The sequence below is a fragment of the Dendrobates tinctorius genome, unplaced genomic scaffold (genome assembly GCF_039654945.1).
Source record: "Dendrobates tinctorius isolate UK_male_01 unplaced genomic scaffold, ASM3965494v1 ptg000173l, whole genome shotgun sequence".
NCBI lineage: Eukaryota > Metazoa > Chordata > Amphibia > Anura > Dendrobatidae > Dendrobates > Dendrobates tinctorius.
Genome location: NW_027361840.1, coordinates 3,722,514 through 3,748,064, shown reverse-complemented (window position 1 = coordinate 3,748,064; position 25,551 = coordinate 3,722,514). Strand labels below are relative to the sequence as shown.

General features: G+C 50.0%; 1 protein-coding gene and 1 long non-coding RNA gene across 8 annotated transcripts in view; one reads left to right on the top strand and one right to left on the bottom strand.

The window, feature by feature from the left end:
* The window catches only part of LOC141053958 (uncharacterized), a 50,772-nt gene extending 38,404 nt beyond the window's left edge, over window positions 1–12,368 (bottom strand). Inside the window, exon 1 of the mRNA XM_073551115.1 lies at window positions 12,249–12,368. Within this exon, the coding sequence (XP_073407216.1) occupies window positions 12,249–12,318 (70 nt within the window). The 5' untranslated portion in view covers window positions 12,319–12,368. The remainder of the gene's footprint in view (window positions 1–12,248) is intronic.
* The window catches only part of LOC141053973 (uncharacterized), a 165,403-nt gene that overhangs the window by 96,279 nt on the left and 43,573 nt on the right, over window positions 1–25,551 (top strand). For 5 of the 7 annotated variants that reach the window (XR_012221305.1, XR_012221301.1, XR_012221302.1 and 2 more), the window contains one exon: window positions 7,084–7,297. This is a non-coding gene — a long non-coding RNA (uncharacterized lncRNA). Of the gene's footprint in view, window positions 1–7,083; window positions 7,298–8,457; window positions 8,514–12,234; window positions 12,358–25,551 lie in introns of those variants that run through there. The other 2 variants (XR_012221304.1, XR_012221303.1) reach the window with 2 other exon arrangements.

Sequence of the window (25,551 nt, the reverse complement as noted above, 5' to 3'; positions counted from 1 at the left end):
TATCACAAAGTAGCATGCAGGGGAACCAAGACTATATCCGGCGGCTTGCAAGACCAGTCCCAAGGTATTTGAGGGATCAGGTCACCCCTCACAGGTTCCTGGGCTGATGATGTCATCAGTACCGCCCCCAGGACCAGGCCGGATGGTGATGTAGTAACATTCTGATGACTGACAGAGGGGCGGAGCTTGCATCCACCAGATGCCTGCGCAGGTGCCCTTACTCTGTCAGCACCATAACTCACGGGCGAGCCATGGCGCCTCCTAGTGACCGCAACCAGAACAGCAGACCCCGAATTTAAAGGCGTGACAGACCGGCGCCCCCTAGAGGCTAAAGCCGGGACAGTAGGCCCTGAGTCTGATGTGACGGAACCACGGCCCCTCCCAGTGGCCAAGGCAGGAACAGCCGTCCCTGAGTCTGACGATGAAGTGGCGGTCTGGCGCCTCCTAGTGGCCGCGACCGGAACAGCAGGCCCCAAGTCTGGCGGCGACGTGACATCATCATTTTGGCAATGCGGGGGTCCCTTTTTAGGATCCGCAAGGCATAGTCACACATGTGGGCCAATGTTCCAGGTGTCAATGCTGCACTGCCAGTGGTGGGTGAAGGAGCACTTTCTGGCAAATCCACATCCCTCCAGTCACGCACAAACCCTGTACCTGACCTTGGCACGCCCACATGTTCTCTTGCCCCCTGAGAAGCATCCTCCTCCCCAAAATAATCATCCCCCTCATCCTCCTCCTCATCTTCCTCCACCTCGTTCATGCCAGTTCCCTGACCAGACAATGGCTGACTGTCATCGAGGCTTCCATCCTCCTCCTCCTGTTGCTCCTCAGCTGCGGACACCTGATCCTTAATGTGTGTCAAAGTCTGCATGAGCAGACGCATAAGTGGTATGCTCATGCTTATGATGGCATCGTCTGCGCTTACCAGCCATGTGCATTACTCAAAACACTGAAGGACTTTACAGAGGTCTTTCAGCTTTGACCACTGCACACCCGACAATTCCATGGCTGCCCTCAAACTGCCTGCCCGTGTATCCTTCCACAAATGCATTACAGCCTTCCTCTGTTCGCACAGCCTCTCAACCATGTGCATGGTGGAGTTCCATCTTGTAGCAAGGTCTATGATAAGGGGGTGCTTGGGGAGGTTGAGTGATCGCTGCAGCTTCTGCATACGACTGGAGTAGACGTTTGAGCGACGGATGTGCGAGCACAGTCTTCGCACCTTATGGAGCAGGGCTGTTAACTCCGGATAATTATTTAGGAAGCACTGCACCACCAGGTTCAAGGTGTGAGCCAGGCAAGGTATGTGTGTGAGTTTTGAAAGGGCTATGGCTACCACAGAATTCCGCCCATTATCACTGACTACCTTGCCTGGATCAAGATGTAGACTGCCCAGCAATGACTCAGTTTGTCGATGCAAGTAGTCGGCCAGTACCTCCGCGGTGTGTCTACTGTCGCCCAAAGACATCATTTTTAAAACAGCCTGCTACCGCTTACCACTAGCTGTTCGATAGTGGGACACCTCGTGTGCAACACTGACAGATGTGGATGGAGTGCTCATGGGACTGCGCTCTGTCAACGAGCTTTCGCTTCTGGAGAAGGAGGAGGGTCGAACACCTACAGCCAACTGTTTCCTATACCATGGGCTAGGCAGCACTGTTCCACCGCCGCTGTCCCCTGTGGAGCCTGCATCCACCACATTAACCCAGTGCGCAGTGATGGACACGTAACGGCCCTGGCCATGCCTACTGGTCCATGCATCCATTGTGAGGTGCACCTTTCCACTCACTGATTGTTTTAGTGCATGAACAATGTGGTCTTTCACATGTCAGTGGAGGGCAGGGATGGCTTTTCGAGAAAAGTGCCGACTGGGTACGTCATAGCATGGGACAGTGTAGGCCATGAGCTCTCGGGAAAGCTTCACTTTCTACCAGGCGGAAGGGCATCATCTCTAATGAGATCAGTTTGGCAATGTAGGCGTTCAAAGCCAGTGTACGCGGATGAGAGGATGAGTACTTTCTTGTCCTACTCAGAGTGTCTGGTAGGGTGAGCTGGACTTGAGAGCTGCATATGGGGGAACTAGCATTGGACATGATGGAGTGAGAAGGGGTTTGTGATGGTGAGGGTGTTGATGGCCTAGATTCAGTGTTTCCTCACGAAAATATTGTGATTGCCTGACTGGTTTGGCCTAGCGACGACACCTCAACATTTCATGATGGTGGTGTGCTTAGCGGTGGCCTTACAGTGGGGGAAGCGTTGGAGCTTTGCCGGCTAACTTGTCGGAGCAGGTGCACATGTGCTACCTGAGCTTTTGTAGTCCGTCCACGCTTGCAAGTGCATGTTGGTTAAATGTCTAAGCATGCAACTGGTATTCAAATTTCTTAGATTTTTCCCTCTGCTAAAGGTCCTTCGGCACTTCTTACAGATAACCTTTGCGTCATCAGTAGGATTTTGTTCAAAAAAGTGCAACACTGCACTCTTCCTACTATGGTACAAATTTTCAGGGCTTGCACGCTGTGCTAATTTGACCGTCTAGCCAAGCTGTCCTGCAACTCTTTTAGTTTTCTTGCCAAGTGTTTTGACAGCTACGGGCCTGCCAGATAACCGCTGCTGCGATGACGATGCCTATTGTGGATCCTTCTCCTGTTCTGACCTATTGTCACCAGCACCCTCTTCCCCCAATGGACGCCAATCCGGGTCAACAACTGGGTCATCCATGACCTTGTCTTCAATGTCATCTGCACCTTCCTCTGTGTCACCGTGTAAGCTGGCAGAGTATGCGGGAAGGGGCACCTGAGTTTCATCAGGGTCTGATTCGGGCTCAGTAGACTGCGAGGGCAATGTAGTGCTGTGGGTGAATGTACCAGCAGATTCATCTAGCAGTGGCTGTGCATCAGTGCACTCCATGTCAGATTCATCTTGTACTGGGGAATTCAGGATTTGACTTCATAACCTAGGCATGGTATGTGAAAAGAGCTCCATAGAGTAATCTGAAGAGTGTGCTGCAGCATCCTTCACTTTTGGTGTTGGTGAAGGACACAACGAAAGGTGTTGTTACTGACCAGAGGCCTGCACTGACTCTGTGCTAGCAGTTTTTGTAACTTCAGAAGAGGAGGCAATAGAGTTGGAGGCTGTTTCGGCAATGTAAGCCAAAACCTGTTCCTGATGCTCCGGCTTTAAAAGCAGTTTACCTACTCACAGAAAAGGGAACCTTAAAGGCCTTCTTGGGCCAGACGATGACGCAGGCTCAACACCTCCTGCCTTAGCTGCTAATGTGCTTTTGCCAGAACCAGCCGATGCACCACCACCATCAGTACCAGCTGCGCCCCCCTGCCCACGTCCGTGGCCTCTTCCACCATACTACCTCATGTTTGGGAAAATGTACCAAAAATACCAGAAGAGAGATGGTACTGTATGAGGAGCGTACAGCTGTGTAAGATGTATTAAAAAAATTAAATCTCCATATATATTTTGTTAGTCACAGACGCTCTACCAGTATGTATTTGACCGTAATCCAACAAGCAGCTATATGGTATCAGAAGTGTACAGCTGTATACGTTTTTAGTGAAACTAACAATCTCCGTATATGTATTTACGGAGTGTCATACACACACGCTGACTCTGTATAGATGTGACTAATGCGAACAGCAGATATACAATACTGTTTGAGAATCGGACAGCTCAATACGGTGTATGGAGAAATGGAAATGTCCGTATATGTATTTACGGAGTGTCACACACACGCTGACTCTGTATAGATGTGACCGTAATGCGAACGGCAGATATACACAATACTGTTTGAAAAGCAGACAGCTCTATACTGTGTAGGTCTGGAAAAATGGAAAATCTCTTTTTTTTTTAACAGAGTCACACACAGATAGCTGGTATTTGTCCGTGATACCATCCGGTACATGGTAGTGTGTGAAAAAATGAACGCTCGGTAACTGAGCAGAACAAAATAATAAAAGTTATGGGTGGCACGGTTGCTCAGTGGTTAGCGCTGCAGCCTTGCAGCGCTGGGGTCCTGGGTTCGAATCCCACCAAGGACTACATCTGCAAGGAGTTTGTATGTTCTCCCCGTGTTTGCGTGGGTTTCCTCCGGGTACTCTGGTTTCCTCCCACATTTTAAAGACATACTGATAGGGAATTTAGATTGTGAGCCCCATCGGGGACAGTGATGATAATATGTGCAAATTGTAAAGTTCTGCGGAATATGTTAGCGCTATATAAAAATAAAGATTATTATTATAATAAAAGTTGGAGTGCTTTGAAAAAAGCAGTTTGAACAGCAGTGTGCACACAGCAATGCAGCTAGCAGGTAGCCTTATAAGGCAGCCTAATCACCACCAGCGCTGCTGCACACAACAAAAATCCTCCCCTTTCACTGCACACTAACTTAGAGTGAAAAGCGCTATCAGCAGAAGCTATTTTTTTTCTTCTTCCCTGCCTAACGCTGTTCAGAATCAGCAGCAGCACCTCTCCCTGTTCTAAGATCGGCAGAAGTAAGATGGCGGTCGGCGGTGACGGCCTTTTTGTAGGCACTGTGATGCCACACAAAGCCAGCCAATCACTTGCATGCCCTTATCTAAGGGCAGTTTCACACGTCAGTGGCTCCGGTACGTGCAGTGACAGTTTTCTCACGTACCGGAGACACTGACACACTCTAATGAATGTGTCTATGCAGATGTCAGCATGTTTTCATGGACCGTGTGTCCGTGTGTAAAACACGCTGACATGTCCGTTTTTGTGCAACAGCACGGATCACACAGACCCATACAAGTCAATGGGTCCGTGTAAACACGTACCGCACACGGATGCTGTCCGTGTGCTGTTCGTGTGCGATCCATGTGCGTTTTTAAAAGTCAAAGGGTTAACATTGAAACTAATTTTTCCAATACACGGACACACGGACAGCACACGGATGGTACACACGGACATAGGGATAGCACACAGATGTCACACGGATAGCCTACATATCCACACGGACACGGATAGCTCCGGTACCGGTTTTTCCGGTACCGGAATTATCTGGATGTGTGAAACTACCCTAACATGGTGGGGGCCGCTGCCGACGTAATCGCGTTGCCCACAGTGTGCGTCCTTGATGATTGGCAGAGAAAAGGCACTGGAAGCATTATTTGAAACGCGATTTTGGCGCTCAAGTCGGCGACCTCATGGCCGACCTCACGCTATGATCGGGTTTCGATCGGTGAAACCCGACTTTAGCAAAAGTCAGCGGATTCTGAATTTGGCCGACCCGTTTCGCTCAACTCTATGCATGATGTCAGTGTTTCCTAGAAGTCACAGAGCAAACGGACGCTCATGCGCTGACTAGACAAGCTCCGCTTCTCTCATCAGAAGTGCAGTCAGGGAAGCTAGATATATTTAGTCAGCACAAGACAGCAAGTATGTGGATCACCCTCCCAGGGCTGTGGGGTACTCGGTACCGGGCCGGTGTCAGGGGGATGTCACAGCGGTGGCGGTGACCCGGTCCGTGGCCCTGGGCGCCCAAATATCAATGGTGGTTTGTGGTTAATAGTTCGTGACGCCACCTGTGGTGCTTAGCAAGTAAGATGGTAAGCCAACGCTGCTTGCAGATCCGCTGGGACTGATGGTGTGGTGCAGCAAAGATGGTGTAGCTCCCCACAGGTGGAGCTGTAGTCCCAGGGCAGTGTAGGTGCAATGGATGAGGAGAGGCACAGAATGGTGGGGATGTTGGTACCCAGATGTAGCGGTGCTGAAGGTGTTAGCGATGAATGAATGGAGGACACCAGGGCTTGCAGTTTAAAAGCTTTACTCACAGTTCGTGGTACCCACTGGTGCTTGCCTCCGTGCCGTGTCCTCCGGGGTAGAGACTCAATCAACCTCCCGGGCAAGTCAGGGCTCTCCTCTCCAACACTCCGCCAACATGTACCTTCCTGAACGACTCCGCCAATGCGCCTTGTGGTGTGAAGCACTCCAGTACTTAGTTACCCTGGAATACCTCCTTACTAGATGTTCCTAGAACTCTACTTGTATGACAGACAGCTGTAGCCTGCTCGGGGATGCTCCTGGATCCCGGCTCTCTATCCGTGTTGCTGTTGTGTCCCAAGTCTTGGATGGGAGTAGTGCATTTACAGCCAACTACTCCACCGGTGTCTGCTGCAGAACCATAAGTGTCCAACCAACCTTGGGGACCAGGCCCCGGCCTTGCGCTGAGAAACCTATAGGCAGGGTTCCTATCCAACCCACTCCTCCTCTCTGTTCTCTTTACTCCTTCGTTCCGTACTTGTCTTTCTTTCCTATGGAAGCTTTAGGTTTCAGTTCTACGTCTTTCTCCTTTTTTCCATTCCTGTGCCAGCTGGCTCAGGTCACTGAGGCAGCTGCAGCACTCCTTCTTCCATCCCTTCTTCCAGGGACCTCTGGGACTCACCCCAGACTGACCTCCCGTCAGACTGACCTCTCTGGGACTCACCCCAGACTGATCTCCTGTCAGACTGACCTCTCTGGGACTCACCCCAGACTGATCTCCTGTCAGACTGACCTCTCTGGGACTCACCCCAGACTGATCTCCTGTCAGACTGACCTCTCTGGGACTCACCCCAGACTGATCTGTAATTCTAAACCTTCCCTTTCTTTTATATGAATCTAAACTCCACCCACCTCCCAGCACATCTCGTGTTACGAAGCAAGGACCCACGAAAGGTGCTCTGCTACCCTCTAAGCATGGAGCTGCAATCTGGTCCTTTGCTGAACTATCCTGTGTGTGGGTGCAGGTGTTGAAGTGTGGAAAGGAGTTCCCAACTTACCAGGATGGTGGGGTACCACACCTCAAGAGGAAAAGGTGCAGTAACTATGTGGCGACTGAGCCTCAGGGGCGCCACATATGCGCGTCGTGTGATATATAGGATATAATATTATGTGTAGGTGTCATTTACATGTCTGTAATTCTGCAAGTTGACACGGACATGATGAATCCTAAAGGTGTGTAACATGCGCTATGCCAGGATTTTGCGGCCGTCAGGTGATGGTTCGATTTGCAGACTTGTGCTCCGGCTGACGTCTCCTCCTGCTTCTCTTATTGTTCTGTTTTTCATTTGACAGAAGCCGGAGACGCTCGATCCAGCAGCATTACACACCGACCTCAGTGTCATGGATGACATCGAAGAAATCACGCAGATCGCACCGCTGCCACCAGTTTGTCAGAGGAATTCTGCTGCCTCCAATCACCAGGACAAAACGCAGCTGTCTGACGAGTGATGGACGAGGCCACCGCTGCCTCCACTACTGCGCCGGATATTGGGACCTCACAGTGACGGTACGGTATATACACTTCCGATTCCAGCGCCTAGAATATATATATATATGTGTGTATGTGTGTACATAAATATATCTACTATATAACTGCCAATCGGCTCTGTCACAGCTTCCGGCGATTGCGTCGCTATCCCACAATCCACCACGGCCGGAAGCAGTGACAGAGCCGACCGCCATATTGCAACACCCAAGCAGGGGCCATCTACCGCGGAGCTGCAGCCGCTGCCAGGCTGCTATTGGCTTGAAGCGATGGCTGCTCTGTGTGCACAGGGCCTGTGATGAGGTCACAGGAGGGGAGGAGTCAGGGGTCACATGATCAGGGGCCTCAGTGTGTGGAGGACTCTGCTGTGCTGGTTGTCATGCTGCTGGATGAGGGGAAGTTTGTGTGCACGTTGAGGAGGGGTTTACAGGGTGTACGGAGCGGAGCCGTGTGTGTACCAGTTGTACGTAGCAGAGCCGCGTGTGTATGGGGTGTGCGGAGCAGAGTTGTGCATGTACGACGTGTACGGAGCGCAGCCGCGTGTGTACGAAATGTACGGAGCGGAGCCGCGTGTGTATGGGGTGTGCAGAGCAGAGTTGTTCATGTACGAAATGTACGGAGCGGAGCCGCGCGTGTACGAGGTGTACGGAGCGGAGCCGCGCGTGTACGAGGTGTACGGAGCGGAGCCGCGCGTGTACGAGGTGTACGGAGCGGAGCCGCGCGTGTACGAGGTGTACGGAGCGGAGCCGCGCGTGTACGAGGTGTACGGAGCGGAGCCGCGCGTGTACGACGTGTACGGAGCGGAGCCGCGCGTGTACGACGTGTACGGAGCGGAGCCGCGCGTGTACGACGTGTACGGAGCGGAGCCGCGCGTGTACGACGTGTACGGAGCGGAGCCGCGCGTGTACGACGTGTACGGAGCGGAGCCGCGCGTGTACGACGTGTACGGAGCGGAGCCGCGCGTGTACGAGGTGTACGGAGCGGAGCCGCGCGTGTACGAGGTGTACGGAGCGGAGCCGCGCATGTTCGAAGAGAATGCCAAGAGTGTGCAAAGCAGTAATCAAAGCAAAAGGTGGCTACTTTGAAGAACCTAGAATATAAGACATATTTTCAGTTGTTTCACACTTTTTTGCTAATTATATAATTCCACATGTGATAATTCATAGTTTTGATGCCTTCAGGGTGAATCTACAATCTTCATAATCATGAAAATAAAGAAAACTCTTTGAATGAGAAGGTGTGTCCAAACTTTTGGTTTGTACTGTATATATATATATCTAATATATAAAGCTCAAAGTGTGTATGTATGTATGTGTGTCCGGGATAGGCATCCGCACCGTCGCAGCTACAGCCACAAAATTTGGCACAGTCACACGTCTGAACCCCGAGAGCGTCCTAAGCTATGTTGTGAGGCGAAGTTTTAACTCCGCGCGTTCCAATTCACCAAGCAATTTTGCCCCTATCTACATACTGGGGAAAAAGTGTGTGCGCGTCAAGCCCCGCCCCTCATTATGATGTCATAATGGTTGACTATGGGATGGAGGATGTGTGATGGGTATATGGGCACTGGACTATGGGATGGAGGATATGTATGACAGGCATATGGGCACGGGACTATGGGATGGCAGATATGTATGACGGGTATATGGGCACAGGACTGTGGGATGGCGGATATGTATGATGGGTATATGGGCACGGGACTATGGGATGGAGGATATGTATGATGGGTATATGGGCACCGGACTATGAGATGAAGGATGTGTGATGGGTATATGGGCACTCGACTATGGGATGGCGGATATGTATGATGGGTATATGGGCACGGGACTATGGGATGGAGGATATGTATGATGGGTATATGGGCATGGGACTATGAGATGAATGATGTGATGGGTATATGGGCATGGGACTATGGGATGGAGGATGTGTGATGGGTATATGGGCAATCGACTATGGGATGGAGGATATGTATGATGGGTATATGGGCATGGGACTATGAGATGAAGGATGTGTGATGGGTATATGGGCACTCGACTATGGGATGGCGGATATGTATGATGGGAATATGGGCACGGGACTATGGGATGGAGGATATGTATGATGGGTATATGGGCATGGGACTATGAGATGAAGGATGTGTGATGGGTATATGGGCATGGGACTATGGGATGGAGGATATGCATGATGGGTATATGGGCACGGGCCTATGGGATGGTGGATATGTATGATGGGTATATGGGCACGGGACTATGGGATGGAGGATAATTATAATTTGTTATAACTATCCACAGTTATTTACTATGCCCGGGCAGCGCCGGGCTCTTCAGCTAGTATATATATACACACACACCTCGGTATAGTCACTGCTCAACAGAAAACAAAAAGAACAACTAGCTTCCATCACCAATCACTTATACAGGCTGATTGGACGCCCGTTATAGGTTGCGTATGGCTTCAGGGTGTGGTTTACAGAGGGAAAGGAACAAAGCTATTACATTTTATATACCGTATATACTCAAGTATAAGCCGACCCGAGTATAAGTCGAGGCACCTAATTTTGCCACGAAAAACGGGGTAAGCTTATTGACTCGAGCTGGGTATGCATTGTCCCCTCATCCCTGTCCTGCTATGTGTGGCTCCCCCTGTCCTGTCCTGCTCTGTGTGGGTCCCCCTGTTGTATGCTTGGCTCCCCTCCTGTTGTATGCATGGCTCCCCCAGTCCCCTCGTTGTATGCATGGCTCCCCCGGTCCCCTGTCCCATCTTGTATGCGTAGCTTGGCTTCCCCATCCCATCCTTTTATGCATGGTTTCGCTCAGCTAGCCCCGTACTCCCCCGTCCTCCTCCATCCTCCCCAGTCCTCCTTGCGCCGTTGCTGCATGTCCATGCATCTTCGTTGTCCCGGCGCGGCAGCTCTTCCTGTGTTCATTGGTCACGTGGTACCGCTCATTAAAGTAATGAATATGTGCTCCACGCCTATGGGAGTGGAGACGCATGCATATTCATTACCTTAATGAGCGGAACCACGTGACCGCTGAACACAGGAAGAGCTGCTGTGCCGGGACAACAGAGATGCAAGGAGTTCAGCGAGGGCGGGAGGAAGGCGAGTATGATGTCACAGCCGCCAGCTCCTGCCGCTGCTCCACCGCTACCCTCCTCCTCCACCGCTGGCTTTCTGGACAATGACTCATGTATAAGCCAAGGGGGGTGTTTTCAGCACAAATACATGTGCTGAAAATCTTGGCTTGTACACGAGTATATACGGTATTTAATCTGGAAATATAGGCAGTGTTTATAAAAATATACAAAATGTGAGCAAAACAATATATATACAATTGCATAAAATGAAAAGGCATAACGAAAGAATAAGTACTAAACCTGGCCACAGAGATGGCTCAGAGCTTGGCGGAGGGAGGTACTCTGTAGGAAAATGGACCTTACTGTGATGTGAGTTATATTCGTCCCTCTACCACAATGCCGAAAATATATCTCCCATAACTATCAGATCGATGCAAACCTCAATATTCATCACTGGCTAGTGGCTGCGTCTCAGACAAGCCTTTTGAACAGAGGAAGCTCTTGCATTGGAAGTGTACGTCTCCACCTCTGTGCAATTAAATCCCAGTCTAGGCGGCTGGTTCCCAGAACAGATTCCTGTTTAACTACCTGGTCCCCACAGGAGGTCCTTACTTCAATAAAGGCTGAAGTGTCAGCTCTCTCTCACTTCCCCAATTCTAATTAATCTCATATGTTCAATGTGACAGTGATATGTCTCCTCTCCAGAGATTTCTTTATGGATTTTTACATTTTCTCTACGACATTTAGGATGCGGCATCTCAACGTCAACTTTCAGAACTGCACACAGGGGACACCTGTCAGTGTAGGGCAGCAGAGCAGAGAGAAGCCGCTGGGGATGGACACTTGGGCTAGTCATCCTGGTCACATCTTCCCCAGCCGGATATTAAATGTAGGTTTCCTCTGAAATGTCGCAATGTCGGAGTAAATCATCCACGGCTGTCAGATCCCTACTCTTGTGGCAAAACAACACTGGAAGCCGTATACATTACACGCCGTCACTGCTCTCTGCACATCACACGTCAGTGATCAATGCGGAAATAGAAGCCGTTCTGTCAATGTAAGGCAACGATAGCAGCTGAGGTATATTATGAGGTTCTGCAGCAGCTGAGATACATTATGAGGTTCTGCAGCAGCTGAGGTGTGTATGATGATGTTCTGCAGCAGCTGAGATACATTATGAGGTTCTGCTGCAGTTGAGGTGTGTATGATGATGTTCTGCAGCAGCTGAGATACATTATGAGGTTCTGCAGCAGCTGAGGTGTTTATTATCAGGTTCTGCAGCAGCTGAGGTGAGTATGATGACGTTCAGTAGCAACTGAGATATATTATGAGGTTCTGCAGCAGCTGAGGTGTGTATGATGATGTGCTGCAGCAGCTGGGATATATTTTGAAATTCTGCAGCAGAAGAGGTGTGTATGATGATGTTCTGCAGCAGCTGAGATATATTAAGAGGTTCTGCAGCAGTTGAGCTGTGTTTTAGCAGGTTCTGCAGCAGCTGAAGTGTGTATTAGGTTCTGCAGCAGCTGAGATACATTATGAGGTTCTGCAGCAGGATAGGTGTGTATGATGATGTTCTGCAGCAGCTGAGGTGTATAATGAGGTATTGCAGCAGCTGAGGTGTATATTATCAGGTTCTGCAGCAGCTGAGGTGTATATTATTAGGTCCTGCAGCAGCTGAGGTGTATTGTGAGGTTCTGCAGCAGATAAGGTGTGTATGATGATGTTCTGCAGCAGTTGAGGTGTATCATGAGGTTCCACAGTAGATGAAGTGTGTATGATGATGTTCTGCAGCAGCTGAGGTGTATTATGAGGTTCTGCAGCAGGTAAGGTGTGTATTATGTCCGGTGAATGAGAAAATCATGACTCTTCTTTGTATTATTTAGTGGTAGTTCCTCACCGGGCCGGTTACTTGTAGAGACGTCCTCCGTGCACCGCTCACCACCCCGGACATCACTTTCTTCTTCCATTATGGCGGCAGCAATAAGGTTCCTCAGATCTTTACCCGGATTTCAGAGCTCTGAAAGAAATAATGGAAATGTCACAGATAGAAGGAAAAGTCAGGAGGAAAGTTGTAGCGGAGCGGAGGAGATGAGCACAGAGGAGCCGTCCGCTCTCCGGACAATATTTATATCCCGCCTGATCTCTGGTTCTGGAGCTTCTCTCCTGACATCTCTGCGCTGCACCGTTCCTCTGCTGTTCCTCCTGATAATGTATGACTATAGAGACAGCTGGGTGTTACCGGGGGTCACGGCACGGACCCTCTGATAATGGGAATGGACAGCCCAGCTGTCAGTGGATTCAGAGCAGAGGACCCCGTGGATGTGCCGTTAGGTCGGGCATTTTGGCATTGTGCGGTAAATATGATCTGGAATCATGATCGGCCACGACAATCCCATTACCGCGATGACAAACATGAATCTTTTTTTATTTATATGATGAAGAAAATTCAGAATATTCCAGAAATGTCTCCAGGTTTGTGCAGCAACCTCCTGAGAACAGGAGAACCTTCTTTTTCTGTTGCTGGGGCTGAGCGGGGGGGCTTGTTTTTTGGTTTCCCGGCAGTGACGCCAATTCAGCACATACAAAGCTTTGTTGATTATTTTACACTTTAGGATCGTGAGATAAATAAACAAAAAAAAATTCAAATGGGGCAAAACTAAATATGAATTTTTATTTTTCTTTACTTTTAACTACATAAATTGTAATAAATTAAAAAATTATAGAGTTGGCCCCCTTAAAAATAGTCTGGGCGAAATGGTGGATGAGGAAAAAGCCAATATGCTAAATGACTTTATCAACAGTATTTACACAAGAAAATCCCATGACGGATAACATGATCAGGGATAAAAATTCTCCTTTAAATGTCACCTGCTTAATCCAGCAGGAAGTACGACGGCGTCTAAAAATCACTAAAATTGACAAATCCCCGGGCCCGGATGGGATACACCCCCGAGGACTGCAGGAATTAAGCACAGTCATAGATAGACCATTATTTTTAATTTTTAAAGATTCCATAATAACAGGGTCTGTACCACAGGACTGGCGCACAGCAAATGTGGTGCCAATATTCAAAACTTGGAAATTATAGGCCAGTGAGCTTAACCTCAACTGTGGGTAAAATCCTGGAGGGTTTTCTAAGAGATACTATACTGGAGTGTAACGGGGTCTAATCAAGCTGGGGTACCTCTTTCAGTACTACCCCGTGTTTTCGGAGGTCCGCTCTGCGTTGGCTGGAGTCTGAATGAATGACGCTGGCTGGAATTCCTTGGTTACATGGGCGCATATAAAAGATCACTGCTTCTCCACGTATTTCCAGTCTGACAACACTTTACTCACAGGACACAGAATATATCACACAGATACAGAGGGCAGGCCAATAGAAAAGCGGCAGGCCAGACATGCATTACAAAAGCCGCAGGTGGCCGGAGCCTGCCGAAGTTTACTGTGGGAATTACAAAGGAGGGGGGAGGGCGGATAAAAGGAGAATATCGTGTCCCCTCTGCCCAGGGGCGCAGCCTGTGGGCTGATGCATTAGGGACATGCATCTCACATAGAACCTATTATACATACATATAACTGCACAACATATTCTGGGTGCTGAGTGGTTCTGTAACACGGCTCCCCTTTTCAGCGACGCGATCGGCATACACAGTCTGATCCTCAACGGATCGGTTTAGGGATGACCGAAGTTTATGGGGTTGGTACAAGTTCCGTTTGTCGACTTAGTCCATCGGTGTTACCATTTTGTTTGCCGGGTCTGTGGTGGATGGTGAAGTCCAGAGGTTGTAGGGCTAAACTCCACCGCAACAATCTGGCGTTGTCTCCGGAGACCCGATTAAACCAGACTAGGGGATTATGGTCCGTTAGGAGGGAAAACTATCGTCCATACAAATATGGTTGCAACTTCTTGAGTGCCCATACTACCGCCAGGCACTCCTTCTCAATGGCCGCATAGCTTACTTCACGGGGCAGTAGTTTCCGACTCAGGTAAGCTACCGGGTGTTCTTGGCCGTCCGGCCTGACTTGGCTCAGCACTGCCCCCAATCCAAACATAGAAGCGTCTGTGTGAACCAGGAAACGTTTAGTTGGATCAGGTGCGGCCAATACCGGGGTATTTGTGAGGCCGTCCTTTAGCTGGCGGAAGGCTTACTCACACTCGGGGGGTCCAGGTTACCTGGCGGGGAGGTTCTTACGAGTCACATCAGTGAGGGGCTTGGCTACGCTGCTGTAATTGGGGACAAATTTCCTATAATACCCTGCTGTCCCTAGAAACGCCATGACCTGGGTTTTAGTGCGTGGGGTGGGCCATTTGGCTATGGCCTCAATCTTGGCTGGTTCTGGTCACTGTTTCCCACTTCCCACCCAATGCCCTAAATACTGAACCTCTGCTTTGCCCACGTGACACTTGTTTGGGTTCAGGGTGATTCCGGCCTGGTGGATCCTGTCCAATACTGTCTCTAGGTGATTTAGATGCTCTTCCCATGTCGCACTGTAGATGGCGATGTCGTCCAGGTAGGCACAAGCATAGTCCTGGAGACCATCCAGAAGCCGGTCAGCCAGCCTCTGGAACGTCGCCGGGGCATTCTTCATCCCGAATGGCATAACTCGGAACTGGAATAAGCCGAACGGGGTGACAAATGCCGACTTGGGAATAGCGTCAGGACTAAGGGGAATCTGCCAGTAGCCTTTGCATAGATCGATGATGGTCAAATACTTTGCCCCCGCCAGCCGGTCTAACAACTCATCCACACGCGGCATGGGGTATGCATCCGTCACTGTTTTCTCATTGAGCTTACGATAGTCTACACAAAACCGTGTAGTCCCATCCTTCTTGGGCACTAACACTACGGGGGATGCCCAGGGACTGACTCTTCATGACCCCTAAACGCAACATCTCTTGTATCTCTTGTCGCATCCCCTCTCGTACAGACTCAGGGACGCGGAAAGGGTTTTGTCACAGGGGGGTCTGATCCTGGGTCTCAACCTTGTGTTGTGCCAGGTGAGTGTACCCCGGTCTGTCTGAAAACATCCTATGTCGCAGCCTCAACAACGCCTCCGCCTGCTGTCTCTCCCGGGGGCCTAGGTCTTCACCCAAGTGTACCTGGTCCCATGTTTCAGACTGAGTCCTTTCCCCTAAGACATCTGGCAAGGGAAGTCCGGCTACATGCTCTGCTTCAGGTGCACAGACGGCCACTACCTCTTCAGGGTGCTCCCGGTAGGGCTACAGCATATTCACGTGGAACATGCGGATAACCCTGGGGTCGTCACAATTGGCGACATTATAGGTTGTGCCGGCTATTTTCCCCATTACCTGGTAGGGCCCCTGCCATGCAGCTTGAAACTTATTCTGCTTAGTGGGCTCTAACACCAGGACCTTCTGTCCTAATTCCAAAGTGCACTCTCTGGCCCTCCGATCGTACCATATGCGCTGGCGCCGCTGTGTCGCCTGCAGGTTCTCACGTACAACCTGGGTCAGCTCCTGTAGGCGGTCCCGGAATTCCAGCACATAGGGTACAATAGGTACCCCTTCTATGAGGCCCTCCCCTTCCCAGTGTTCCAGAACTAAGTCTAGGGGTCCCCTTACCCGTCTCCCGTATACCAGCTCGAACGGGAAGAACCCCGTGGATTCTTGGGGCACCTCCCGATAGGCAAACAGGAGGTGTGGCAAGAATTTCTCCCAGTCCCTGTAGGTCCTGGTAAAAGTCCCAATGAGCTGTTTTAATGTCCCGTTAAAGCGTTCACACAACCCATTGGTTTGCGGGTGGTACGGGGTGCTTCTAATGGACTTTACGCCGCACAGCTTCCACAGTTGGTTGGTCACCTCTGCTGTAAACTGGGTACCCTGGTCCGAGATAATCTCCCGGGGAAATCCAACCCGTGAGAAAACCTGGAGCAGGGCGGCCGCCACCGTCTCTGCGAGTATGTTAGGTAACGCAACCGCCTCTGGATACCGTGTGGCATAATCTACCACTGTCAATATATACTTTTTCCCGGACGGACTGGGTTTGGCTAACGGCCCTATCAGATCAACCGCTACTTGGTTAAATGGTTCCTCCACAATGGGGAGGGGGCGTAATTTGGCCTTGCATCGATCCCCACTCTTGCCAATGCGCTGACAACTGTCACAGGTCTGGCAGTACTGACGAACATCATAGGTTACCCCCGGCCAAAAGAAGTTGTGTGTCAGACGATGCCTGGTGCGACTGACGCCGAAGTGCCCGGCCAAGGGTATATCATGAGAGAATCGCAGTAACTCCTGCCTATACTTCTTGGGAACTACCAGCTGTTTTTTTATAGTGGGGCTCGTCCCTGTGTGGTGCTGCTCTGTGATCCGGTAGAGGAGTCCCTGCTTCCATACAAACTGTTCCCCTTCCAGTACTCCTCTCCCCTCCTGTGCATTCCCACGATATCCCTCTAATGAAGGATCCTTAAGTAACTCCCTCTTAAATTCATCTGGGGTGGCCCAAGAAATGTGTCTGGCTATGGGGATACATACAGGGCTGGGATGTCTTACCTGGGACTCCTCTGAGTATGATTCCGCCTCCGCAGCTCGAGCTCGTCTCCGGGTGGTCACAGGATAGGTCTCAGCCAGAGGGGCCACCGAGAATGCAGACAACATGGGCCCCAAGTCATTTCCCAGCAAGACGTCTGCAGGCAAATCCTCCATCAAGCCGACCTCAACAAGGCCATCCCCGACTCCCCAGTTCAGGTGAATCCTGGCAGTGGGTAGTCGATGTATAGCTCCCCCTGCTACACGGACTGCCACTGTCCGGTGTGTCTTCTCTTGGTCCCGGACGAGATGAGGCTTCACAAGGGTCAAAGTTGCCCAGGAATCTCTTAGTCCCTGCATACGTTTCCCATTAACCCACACGACCTGTCGATGCTGCTGTCGATTATCTGCCCGGGCTGCCTGCACGGGGTCTACTTCATGCAGCACTTCCTCCATCTCTTCCACCCATTGGTTAGTCGTAGCCCCCAATGCCGGGTCAGCTTCGCCTTGGTAGCAGTGTACAGTAGCCCGGCTGAAGGTAGCTGTTCCCGCCTTTGGCCACTGGGTATGCTGAGTCCGGTTGGGGCATTGTCTTTGCAGGTGGCCCAGCTGACGACAGGTGTGGCATCGCGCCCCAGGGGGACTGTGGTAGGCCGGGTTTCTAGCTGGTCCCCCTACAATCTTCGGTGGTTTGGGGCCCTCCAGGTCCATGGGCGGGCCCCTAGTGACCACCTTTGATCCGGACAACTGCGGCCTCCTGGCATCATGATGTTCATCGGCCAGACGAGCGGCTTCCTCAAGAGTCGTTGGCCGCCTGTTCCGAAGCCATTCCTGTGTCTCGGGGTTTAGTCCATTAAAGAATCGTTCTAACAGGAAGAGCTGGAGGACGTCCTCCTTAGTAGTTGCTTGGCTCCCTTGTACCCACTGTAGCAGTGACCGCCGTAATTTACAGGCCCATTCAGCGTGGGTATCGGTTACGCGTTTTATAAGTCCGCGGAACTTTTGGCGGTAGGCCTCTGGTGTCAGAGCATACCGGGCCAAGATCACTTCTTTGATCCGCTCATAGTCCATACAGTCCTCATCAGGTACCGTGCGATAGGTGTCCGCTGCCCGGCCTGTCAGCTTGCTGGCCAGAATCTGAACCCGTTCCTCCGGCTTCACTTGATGAAGGGCACACTGCAGCTCAAAGTCCTGCAGAAAGCCATCAATGTCTTCCTCTGCCTCCTCAAACTGTCGGAAGGCATTATACTGGATCTTTTTGCGGCTTACTGTTGAAGGTACCTAGTCGAAGGCCAGAGCTCCCCCTGCTCGCTGACTCTCCTCTCTCCGCTCTGCCATCTCCATCTTGGCCAGCTCCACTTTGGTTCGCTCGGCCATCTTTTCCTTCAGATCAGTACACACATCAGCCATCACCTCTCGTATGATCTCTACTGCAGGGTTTAGGCCATAGAACGCCAGTCTGCTCTTTACCTCCCTCTGGAATTCGGTCTCCTCCACATTCACATTGGGGGGGCGCTGCACTGTCGTGTTCCATGATGGCTGCTATCAAATCCGCTTTTGTTTTGTTGCTGGCGATCAACCCTCGGGCTTCCACCAGATCTTTTAATGTAGTCCTCTTTAACTTCTGTTGGTTATTTTCCATTCATTCCTTTCCTCCTGTAGAAGGGGTATCAAATCCCGTTGTCTGCCACCAGTGTAATGGGGTCTAACCAAGCTGGGGTACCTCTTTCAGTACCACCCCGTGTTTTCGGAGGTCCGCTCTGCGTTGGCTGAAGTCTGAATGAATGACGCTGGCTGGAATTCCTTGGTTACATGGGCGCATATAAAAGATCACTGCTTCTCCACGTATTTCCAGTCTGACAACACTTTACTCACAGGACACAGAATATATCACACAGATACAGAGGGCAGGCCAATAGAAAAGCGGCAGGCCAGACATGCATTACAAAAGCCGCAGGTGGCCGGAGCCTGCCGAACTTTACTGTGGGAATTACAAAGGTGGGTGGAAGGGCGGACAAAAGGAGAATATCGTGGCCCCTCTGCCCAGGGGCGCAGCCTGTGAGCTGATGCATTAGGGACATGCATCTCACATAGAACCTATTATACATACATATAACTGCACAACATATTCTGGGTGCTGAGTGGTTCTGTAACACGTAACATGGAGTATATGAAGAAGAACCTCATGACCCAATATCAACATGGGTTTATGAGGGACCGTTCCTGTCAGACTAATCTGGTGAGCTTTTATGAAGAGGTAAGTTCCGGACTGGACCAAGGGAATGCAGTGGACGTGGTATACATGGACTGTTCAAAAGCTTTTGATACGGTGCCACACAAAAGGTTGATACATAAAATGAGAACAATGGGGATAGGGGAAAATATGTGTAAGTGGGTAAAGAGCTGGCTCAAGGATAGGAAACAAAGGGTGGTTATTAATGGAGCACACTCGGACTGGGTCACGGTTAGCAGTGGGGTACCACAGGGGTCAGTATAGGGGTACCACAGGGGTCACTATTGGGTACCGCAGGGGTCAGTATTGTGCCCGCTTCTTTTCAACATATTCATTGATGACCTTGTAGGGGGCATAGAGAGTAGAATTTCAATATTTGCAGATGACACTAAACTCTGCAGGGTAATCAATACAGAGGAGGACAATTTTATATTACAGGAGGATTTAAGTAAACTAGAAGCTTGGGCTGATAAATGGCAAATGAGCTTTAATGGGAATAAATGTAAGGTTATGCACTTGGGTAGAACAAACAAAATGTATAATTATGTGCTTAATTGTAAAACATTGGGCAAAACTGTCACTGAAAAAGACCTGGGTGTATGGGTGGACGACAAACTCACATTTAGTGGCCAGGGTCAGGAAGCTGCTGCAAAGGCAAATAAAATAATGGGATGCATTAAAAGAGGCATAGATGCTCATGAGGAGAACATAATTTTACCTCTATATAAGTCACTAGTGCGACCACACTTAGAATACTGCGTACAGTTCTGGTCTCTGGTGTAGAAGAAAGACATAGCTGAACTGGAGCGGGTGCAGAGAAGAGCGACCAAGGTTATTAGGGAACTGGGGGGGTCTGCAATACCAAGACAGGTTATTACACTTGGGGTTATTTAGTTTGGAGAATCGAAGGCTTAGGGGTGATCTTATTACAATGTATAAATATATGTGGGGACAATACAAAGACCTTTCTAATGATCTTTTTACTCTTAGACCTGTGACGGGGACAAGGGGGCATCCTCTACGTCTGGAGGAAAGAAGGTTTAAGCATACTCACAGACGCGGATTCTTTACTGTAAGAGCAGTGAGACTATGGAACTCTCTGCCGTATGATGTTGTAATGAGCGATTCCCTACTAAAATTTAGGAAGGGCCTGGATGCCTTTCCTGAAAAGTATAATATTACAGGGTATATACACTAGTTTCCTTAATATTGCGTTGATCCAGGGAGCTAGTCTGATTGCCGTATGTCAAGTCGGGAGGGAATTTTTTTCCCCAATGTGAAGCTTACTGTTTGCCACATGGGTTTTTTTTTGCCATCCCCGGATCAACATGTTAGGGCAAGTTAGGATAGGATATGGGTTGAACGAGATGGACTTAAAGTCTCCCTTCAACCTTAATAACTATGTTACTAGGTTTAACGAGGAAAAGCTTCGGTGACCTCCACCTGCAATGCTCCTGAGGGACATAGTGAAGATGTCCACCTACGGCTGAGGTTCACAGGAGGACGGGATGACAGTGACAGGACTAGGACAGTGGCGGTGGTCTTCAGCAGAGCCCCGACTGTCACAGTAACCCACAGGTCCCCAGTGATCGCACTGCAGGGGGCTGATGGGGGCTCCTCCACGTGGACACCACCATGCATTTCATTTACATGCTGCTGTCCTAGACTGAGACAGATGGCGGCTATATAATACAGCTGGTATCTGCCTCGTGTGGACGGAGCTCAGCTCCTGAGCCGCCTCCACCACCGACGACAAATTCCCAGGATGTGAATACTATGTCTTTTTGTAGGAAGGAGTTAATATCTCCATAATTTCCTTCCTATTTGTCTGATAATTTGTAATAAATGTGATTTTTTTCCTTGAGATTTCATGTTTTTCAAACTGGGAGTCTGAAGGTTGTTTTACAGTGTAAGAAGATGCACCGGACAGTAGGTAGCTCTCTTGTGCTGGTTCCGGGACTATGGGATGGAGGATATGTATGACGGGTATATGGGCACGGGACTATGGGATGGAGGATATGTATGACGGGTATATGGGCACGGGACTATGGGATGGCGGATATGCATGATGGGTATATGGGCACGGGACTATGGGATGGAGGATGTATGATGGGTATATGGGCACTGGACTTTGGGATGGAGGATGTGTATGATGGGTATATGGGCACGGGACTATGGGATGGAGGATATGTATGATGGGTATATGGGCACTGGACTATGGGATGGAGGATATGTATGATGGGTATATGGGCACTGGACTATGGGATGGAGGATGTGTGATGGGTATATGGGCACGGGACTATGGAATGGAGGATATGTATGACGAGTATATGGGCACGGGACTATGGGATGGAGGATGTGTATGATGGGTATATGGGCACGGGACTATGGGATGGAGGATATGTATGATGGGTATATGGGCACTGGACTATGGGATGGCGGATATGTATGATGGGTATATGGGCACTGGACTATGGGATGGAGGATGTGTGATGGGTATATGGGCACGGGACTATGGAATGGAGGATATGTATGACGAGTATATGGGCACGGGACTATGGGATGGAGGATGTGTATGATGGGTATATGGGCACGGGACTATGGGATGGAGGATATGTATGATGGGTATATGGGCACTGGACTATGGGATGGCGGATATGTATGATGGGTATATGGGCACGGGACTATGGGATGGAGGATGTGTGATGGGTATATGGGCACGGGACTATGGAATGGAGGATATGTATGACGAGTATATGGGCACGGGACTATGGGATGGAGGATGTGTGATGGGTATATGGGCACGGGACTATGGGATGGAGGATATGTATGACGGGTATATGGGCACGGGACTATGGGATGGAGGATATGTATGACGGGTATATGGGCACGGGACTATGGGATGGAGGATATGTATGATGGGTATATGGGCACGGGACTATGGGATGGAGGATATGTATGATGGGTATATGGGCACCGGACTATGGGATGCAAGATATGTATGATGGGTATATGGGCACGGGACTATGGGATGGAGGATATGTATGACGGGTTTATGGGCACGGGACTATGGGATGGAGGATATGTATGATGGGTATATGGGCACCGGACTATGGGATGGAGGACATGTATGACGGGTATATGGGCACGGGACTATGGGATGGAGGATATGTATGATGGGTACATGGGCATGGGACTATGACATGAAGGATATGTATGATGGGTATATGGGCACGGGACTATGGGATAGAGGGTATGTATGATGGGTATATGGGCACGGGACTATGGGATGGAGGATATGTATGATGAGTATATGGGTACGGGACTATGGTGATTATGTATGATGAGTATATGGGCACGGGACTATGGGATGGAGGGTATGTATGATGGGTATATGGGCACTCGACTATGGGATGGCAGATATGTGTGATGGGTATATGGGCATGGGACTATGGGATGGAGGACATGTATGATGAGTATATGGGCACGGGACTGTGGGATGACGGATATGTATGATGGGTGTTAGGGCTAGCGGAATGCACCAAATAATAAAATAACAGTAAGGTGCGTTCGCAGCCCGGGGTCCACCGTGCAGGGATGGTAAACTGCTGCTATATATATATACACATACATACTGCTTTGTGATTGGGGGCATAGTAATTAACTACGGTTAGTTATAACAATTTATAACGAATATCTCTCTCTCTCTATATATATATATATATATATATATATATATATATATATATATATATATAAATTAGCTGAGTGTAGAGCCCCGCCCACTCCGCATAGCCACACCCACTGTACTATCCCACATCACCCCATCAGAGCCGCCAGACTACTACCACTAATATCCCACATCATCCCATCAGCCAGAGCCACCGGACTACTACCCCTAAAATCTCACATCATCCCATCAGTCAGAGCCACCGGACTACTACCCCTAATATCCCACATCATCCCATCAGCCAGAGCCACCGGACTACTACCCCTAATATCCCACATCATCCCGTCAGCCAGAGCCACCGGACTACTACCCCTAATATCCCACATCATCCCATCAGCCAGAGCCACCGGACTACTACCCCTAATATCCCACATCATCCCGTCAGCCAGAGCCACTGGACTACTACCACTAATCTCCCACATCATCCCATCAGCCAGAGCCACCGGACTACTACCACTAATATCCCACATCATCCCATCAGCCAGAGCCACCGGACTACTACCACTAATATCCCACATCATCCCGTCAGCCAGAGCTACCAGACTACTACCTCTAATATCCCACATCAACCCATCAGCCAGAGCCACCGGACTACTACCCCTAATATCACACATCATCCCATCAGCCAGAGCCACCGGACTACTACCCCTAATATCCCACATCATCCCGTCAGCCATAGCCACCGGACTACTACCACTAATATCCCACATCATCCCGTCAGCCAGAGCCACCGGACTACTACCCCTAATATCCCACATCATCTCGTCAGCCAGAGCCACCGGACTACTACCCCTAATATCCCACATCATCCCATCAGCCAGAGACACCGGACTACTACCACTAATATCCCACATCATCCCGTCAGCCAGAGCCACCGGACTACTACCCCTAATATTCCACTTCAACCCGTCAGCCAGAGCCACCGGACTACTACCCCTAATATCCCACATCATCCCGTCAGCCAGAGCCACCGGACAACTACCCCTAATATCCCACATCATCCAGTCAGCCAGAGCCACCGGACTACTACCCCTAATATCCCACATCATCCCGTCAGCCAGAGCCACTGGACTACTGCCCCTAATATCCCACATCATCCCATCAGCCAGAGCCACTGGACTACTACCCCTAATATCCCACATCATCCCGTCAGCCAGAGCCACCGGACAACTACCCTTAATATCCAACATCATCCAGTCAGCCAGAGCCACCGGACTACTACCCCTAATATCCCACATCATCCCGTCAGCCAGAGCTGCCGGACTACTACCCCTAATATCCCACATCATCCCGTCAGCCAGAGCCACCGGACTACTACCCCTAATATCCCACATCATCCCGTCAGCCAGAGCCACCGGACTACTACCCCTAATATCCCACATCATCCCGTCAGCCAGAGCTACCTGACTACTACCCCTAATATCCCACATCATCCCGTCAGAGCCACAGGACTATTAACCCTAATATCCCACATCATCCCATCAGCCAGAGCCACCGGACTACTACCCCTAATATCCCACATCATCCCATCAGCCAGAGCCACCTGACAACTACCCCTAATATCCCACATCATCCAGTCAGCCAGAGCCACCGGACTACTACCCCTAATATCCCACATCATCCCGTCAGCCAGAGCTACCGGACAACTACCCCTAATATCCCACATCATCCCATCAGCCAGAGCCACCGGACTACTACCCCTAATATCCCACATCATCCCATCAGCCAGAGCCACCGGACTACTACCCCTAATATCCCACATCATCCCATCAGCCAGAGCCACCTGACAACTACCCCTCATATCCCACATCATCCCATCAGCCATCGCCACCAGACTACTACCCCTAATATCACACATCATCCCGTCAGCCAGAGCTACCGGACTACTACCACTAATATCCCACATCATCCCGTCAGCCAGAGCCACCGGACTACTACCACTAATATCCCACATCATCCCGTCAGCCAGAGCCACCGGTCTACTACCGCTAATATCCCACATCATCCCATCAGCCAGAGCCACCGGACAACTACCCCTAATATCCCACATCATCCCGTCAGCCAGAGCCACCGGACTACTACCACTAATATCCCACATCATCACGTCAGCCTGGCGTCAGAACCAGAGCGCTGAGTGGATTTGCCATGACTTCCATACCGGGGATCCCTTTAAGAAAGGCCTTGGGTCAGTACCAAAGCGCGGAGTGGTTTTGCCCTAACTTCCATACCAGTAATCCCTTTAAGAGACCCTGGGGTCAGAACCACAGAGCTGAGTGGAACGGTCCTAATTTCCATACCGGGGATCCCTTTAAGAGAGGCCTGGGGTCAAAACCAAAGCGCTGGATGGATTTGCCCTGACTTCCATACCAATGATCCCTTTAATAGAATCTTGGTCAGTATCAGAGCGCTGAGGGATTTTCCCTGACTTCCATATTATTATTATTATTATTTATTTATATAGCACCATTGATTCCATGGTGCTGTACATTATTATTATTATTATTTATTGTTATAGCGCCATTTATTCCATGGCGCTTTACATGTGAGGGGGGTATACATAAAAACAAGTACAATAATCTTAAACAATACAAGTCATAACTGGTACAGGAGGAGAGAGGACCCTGCCCGCGAGGGCTCACAATCTTCAAGGGATGGGTGATAATACAGTAGGCGAGGGTAGAGCTGGTCGTGCAGCGGTTTGGTCGATCGGTGGTTACTGCAGGTTATAGGCTTGTCGGAAGAGGTGG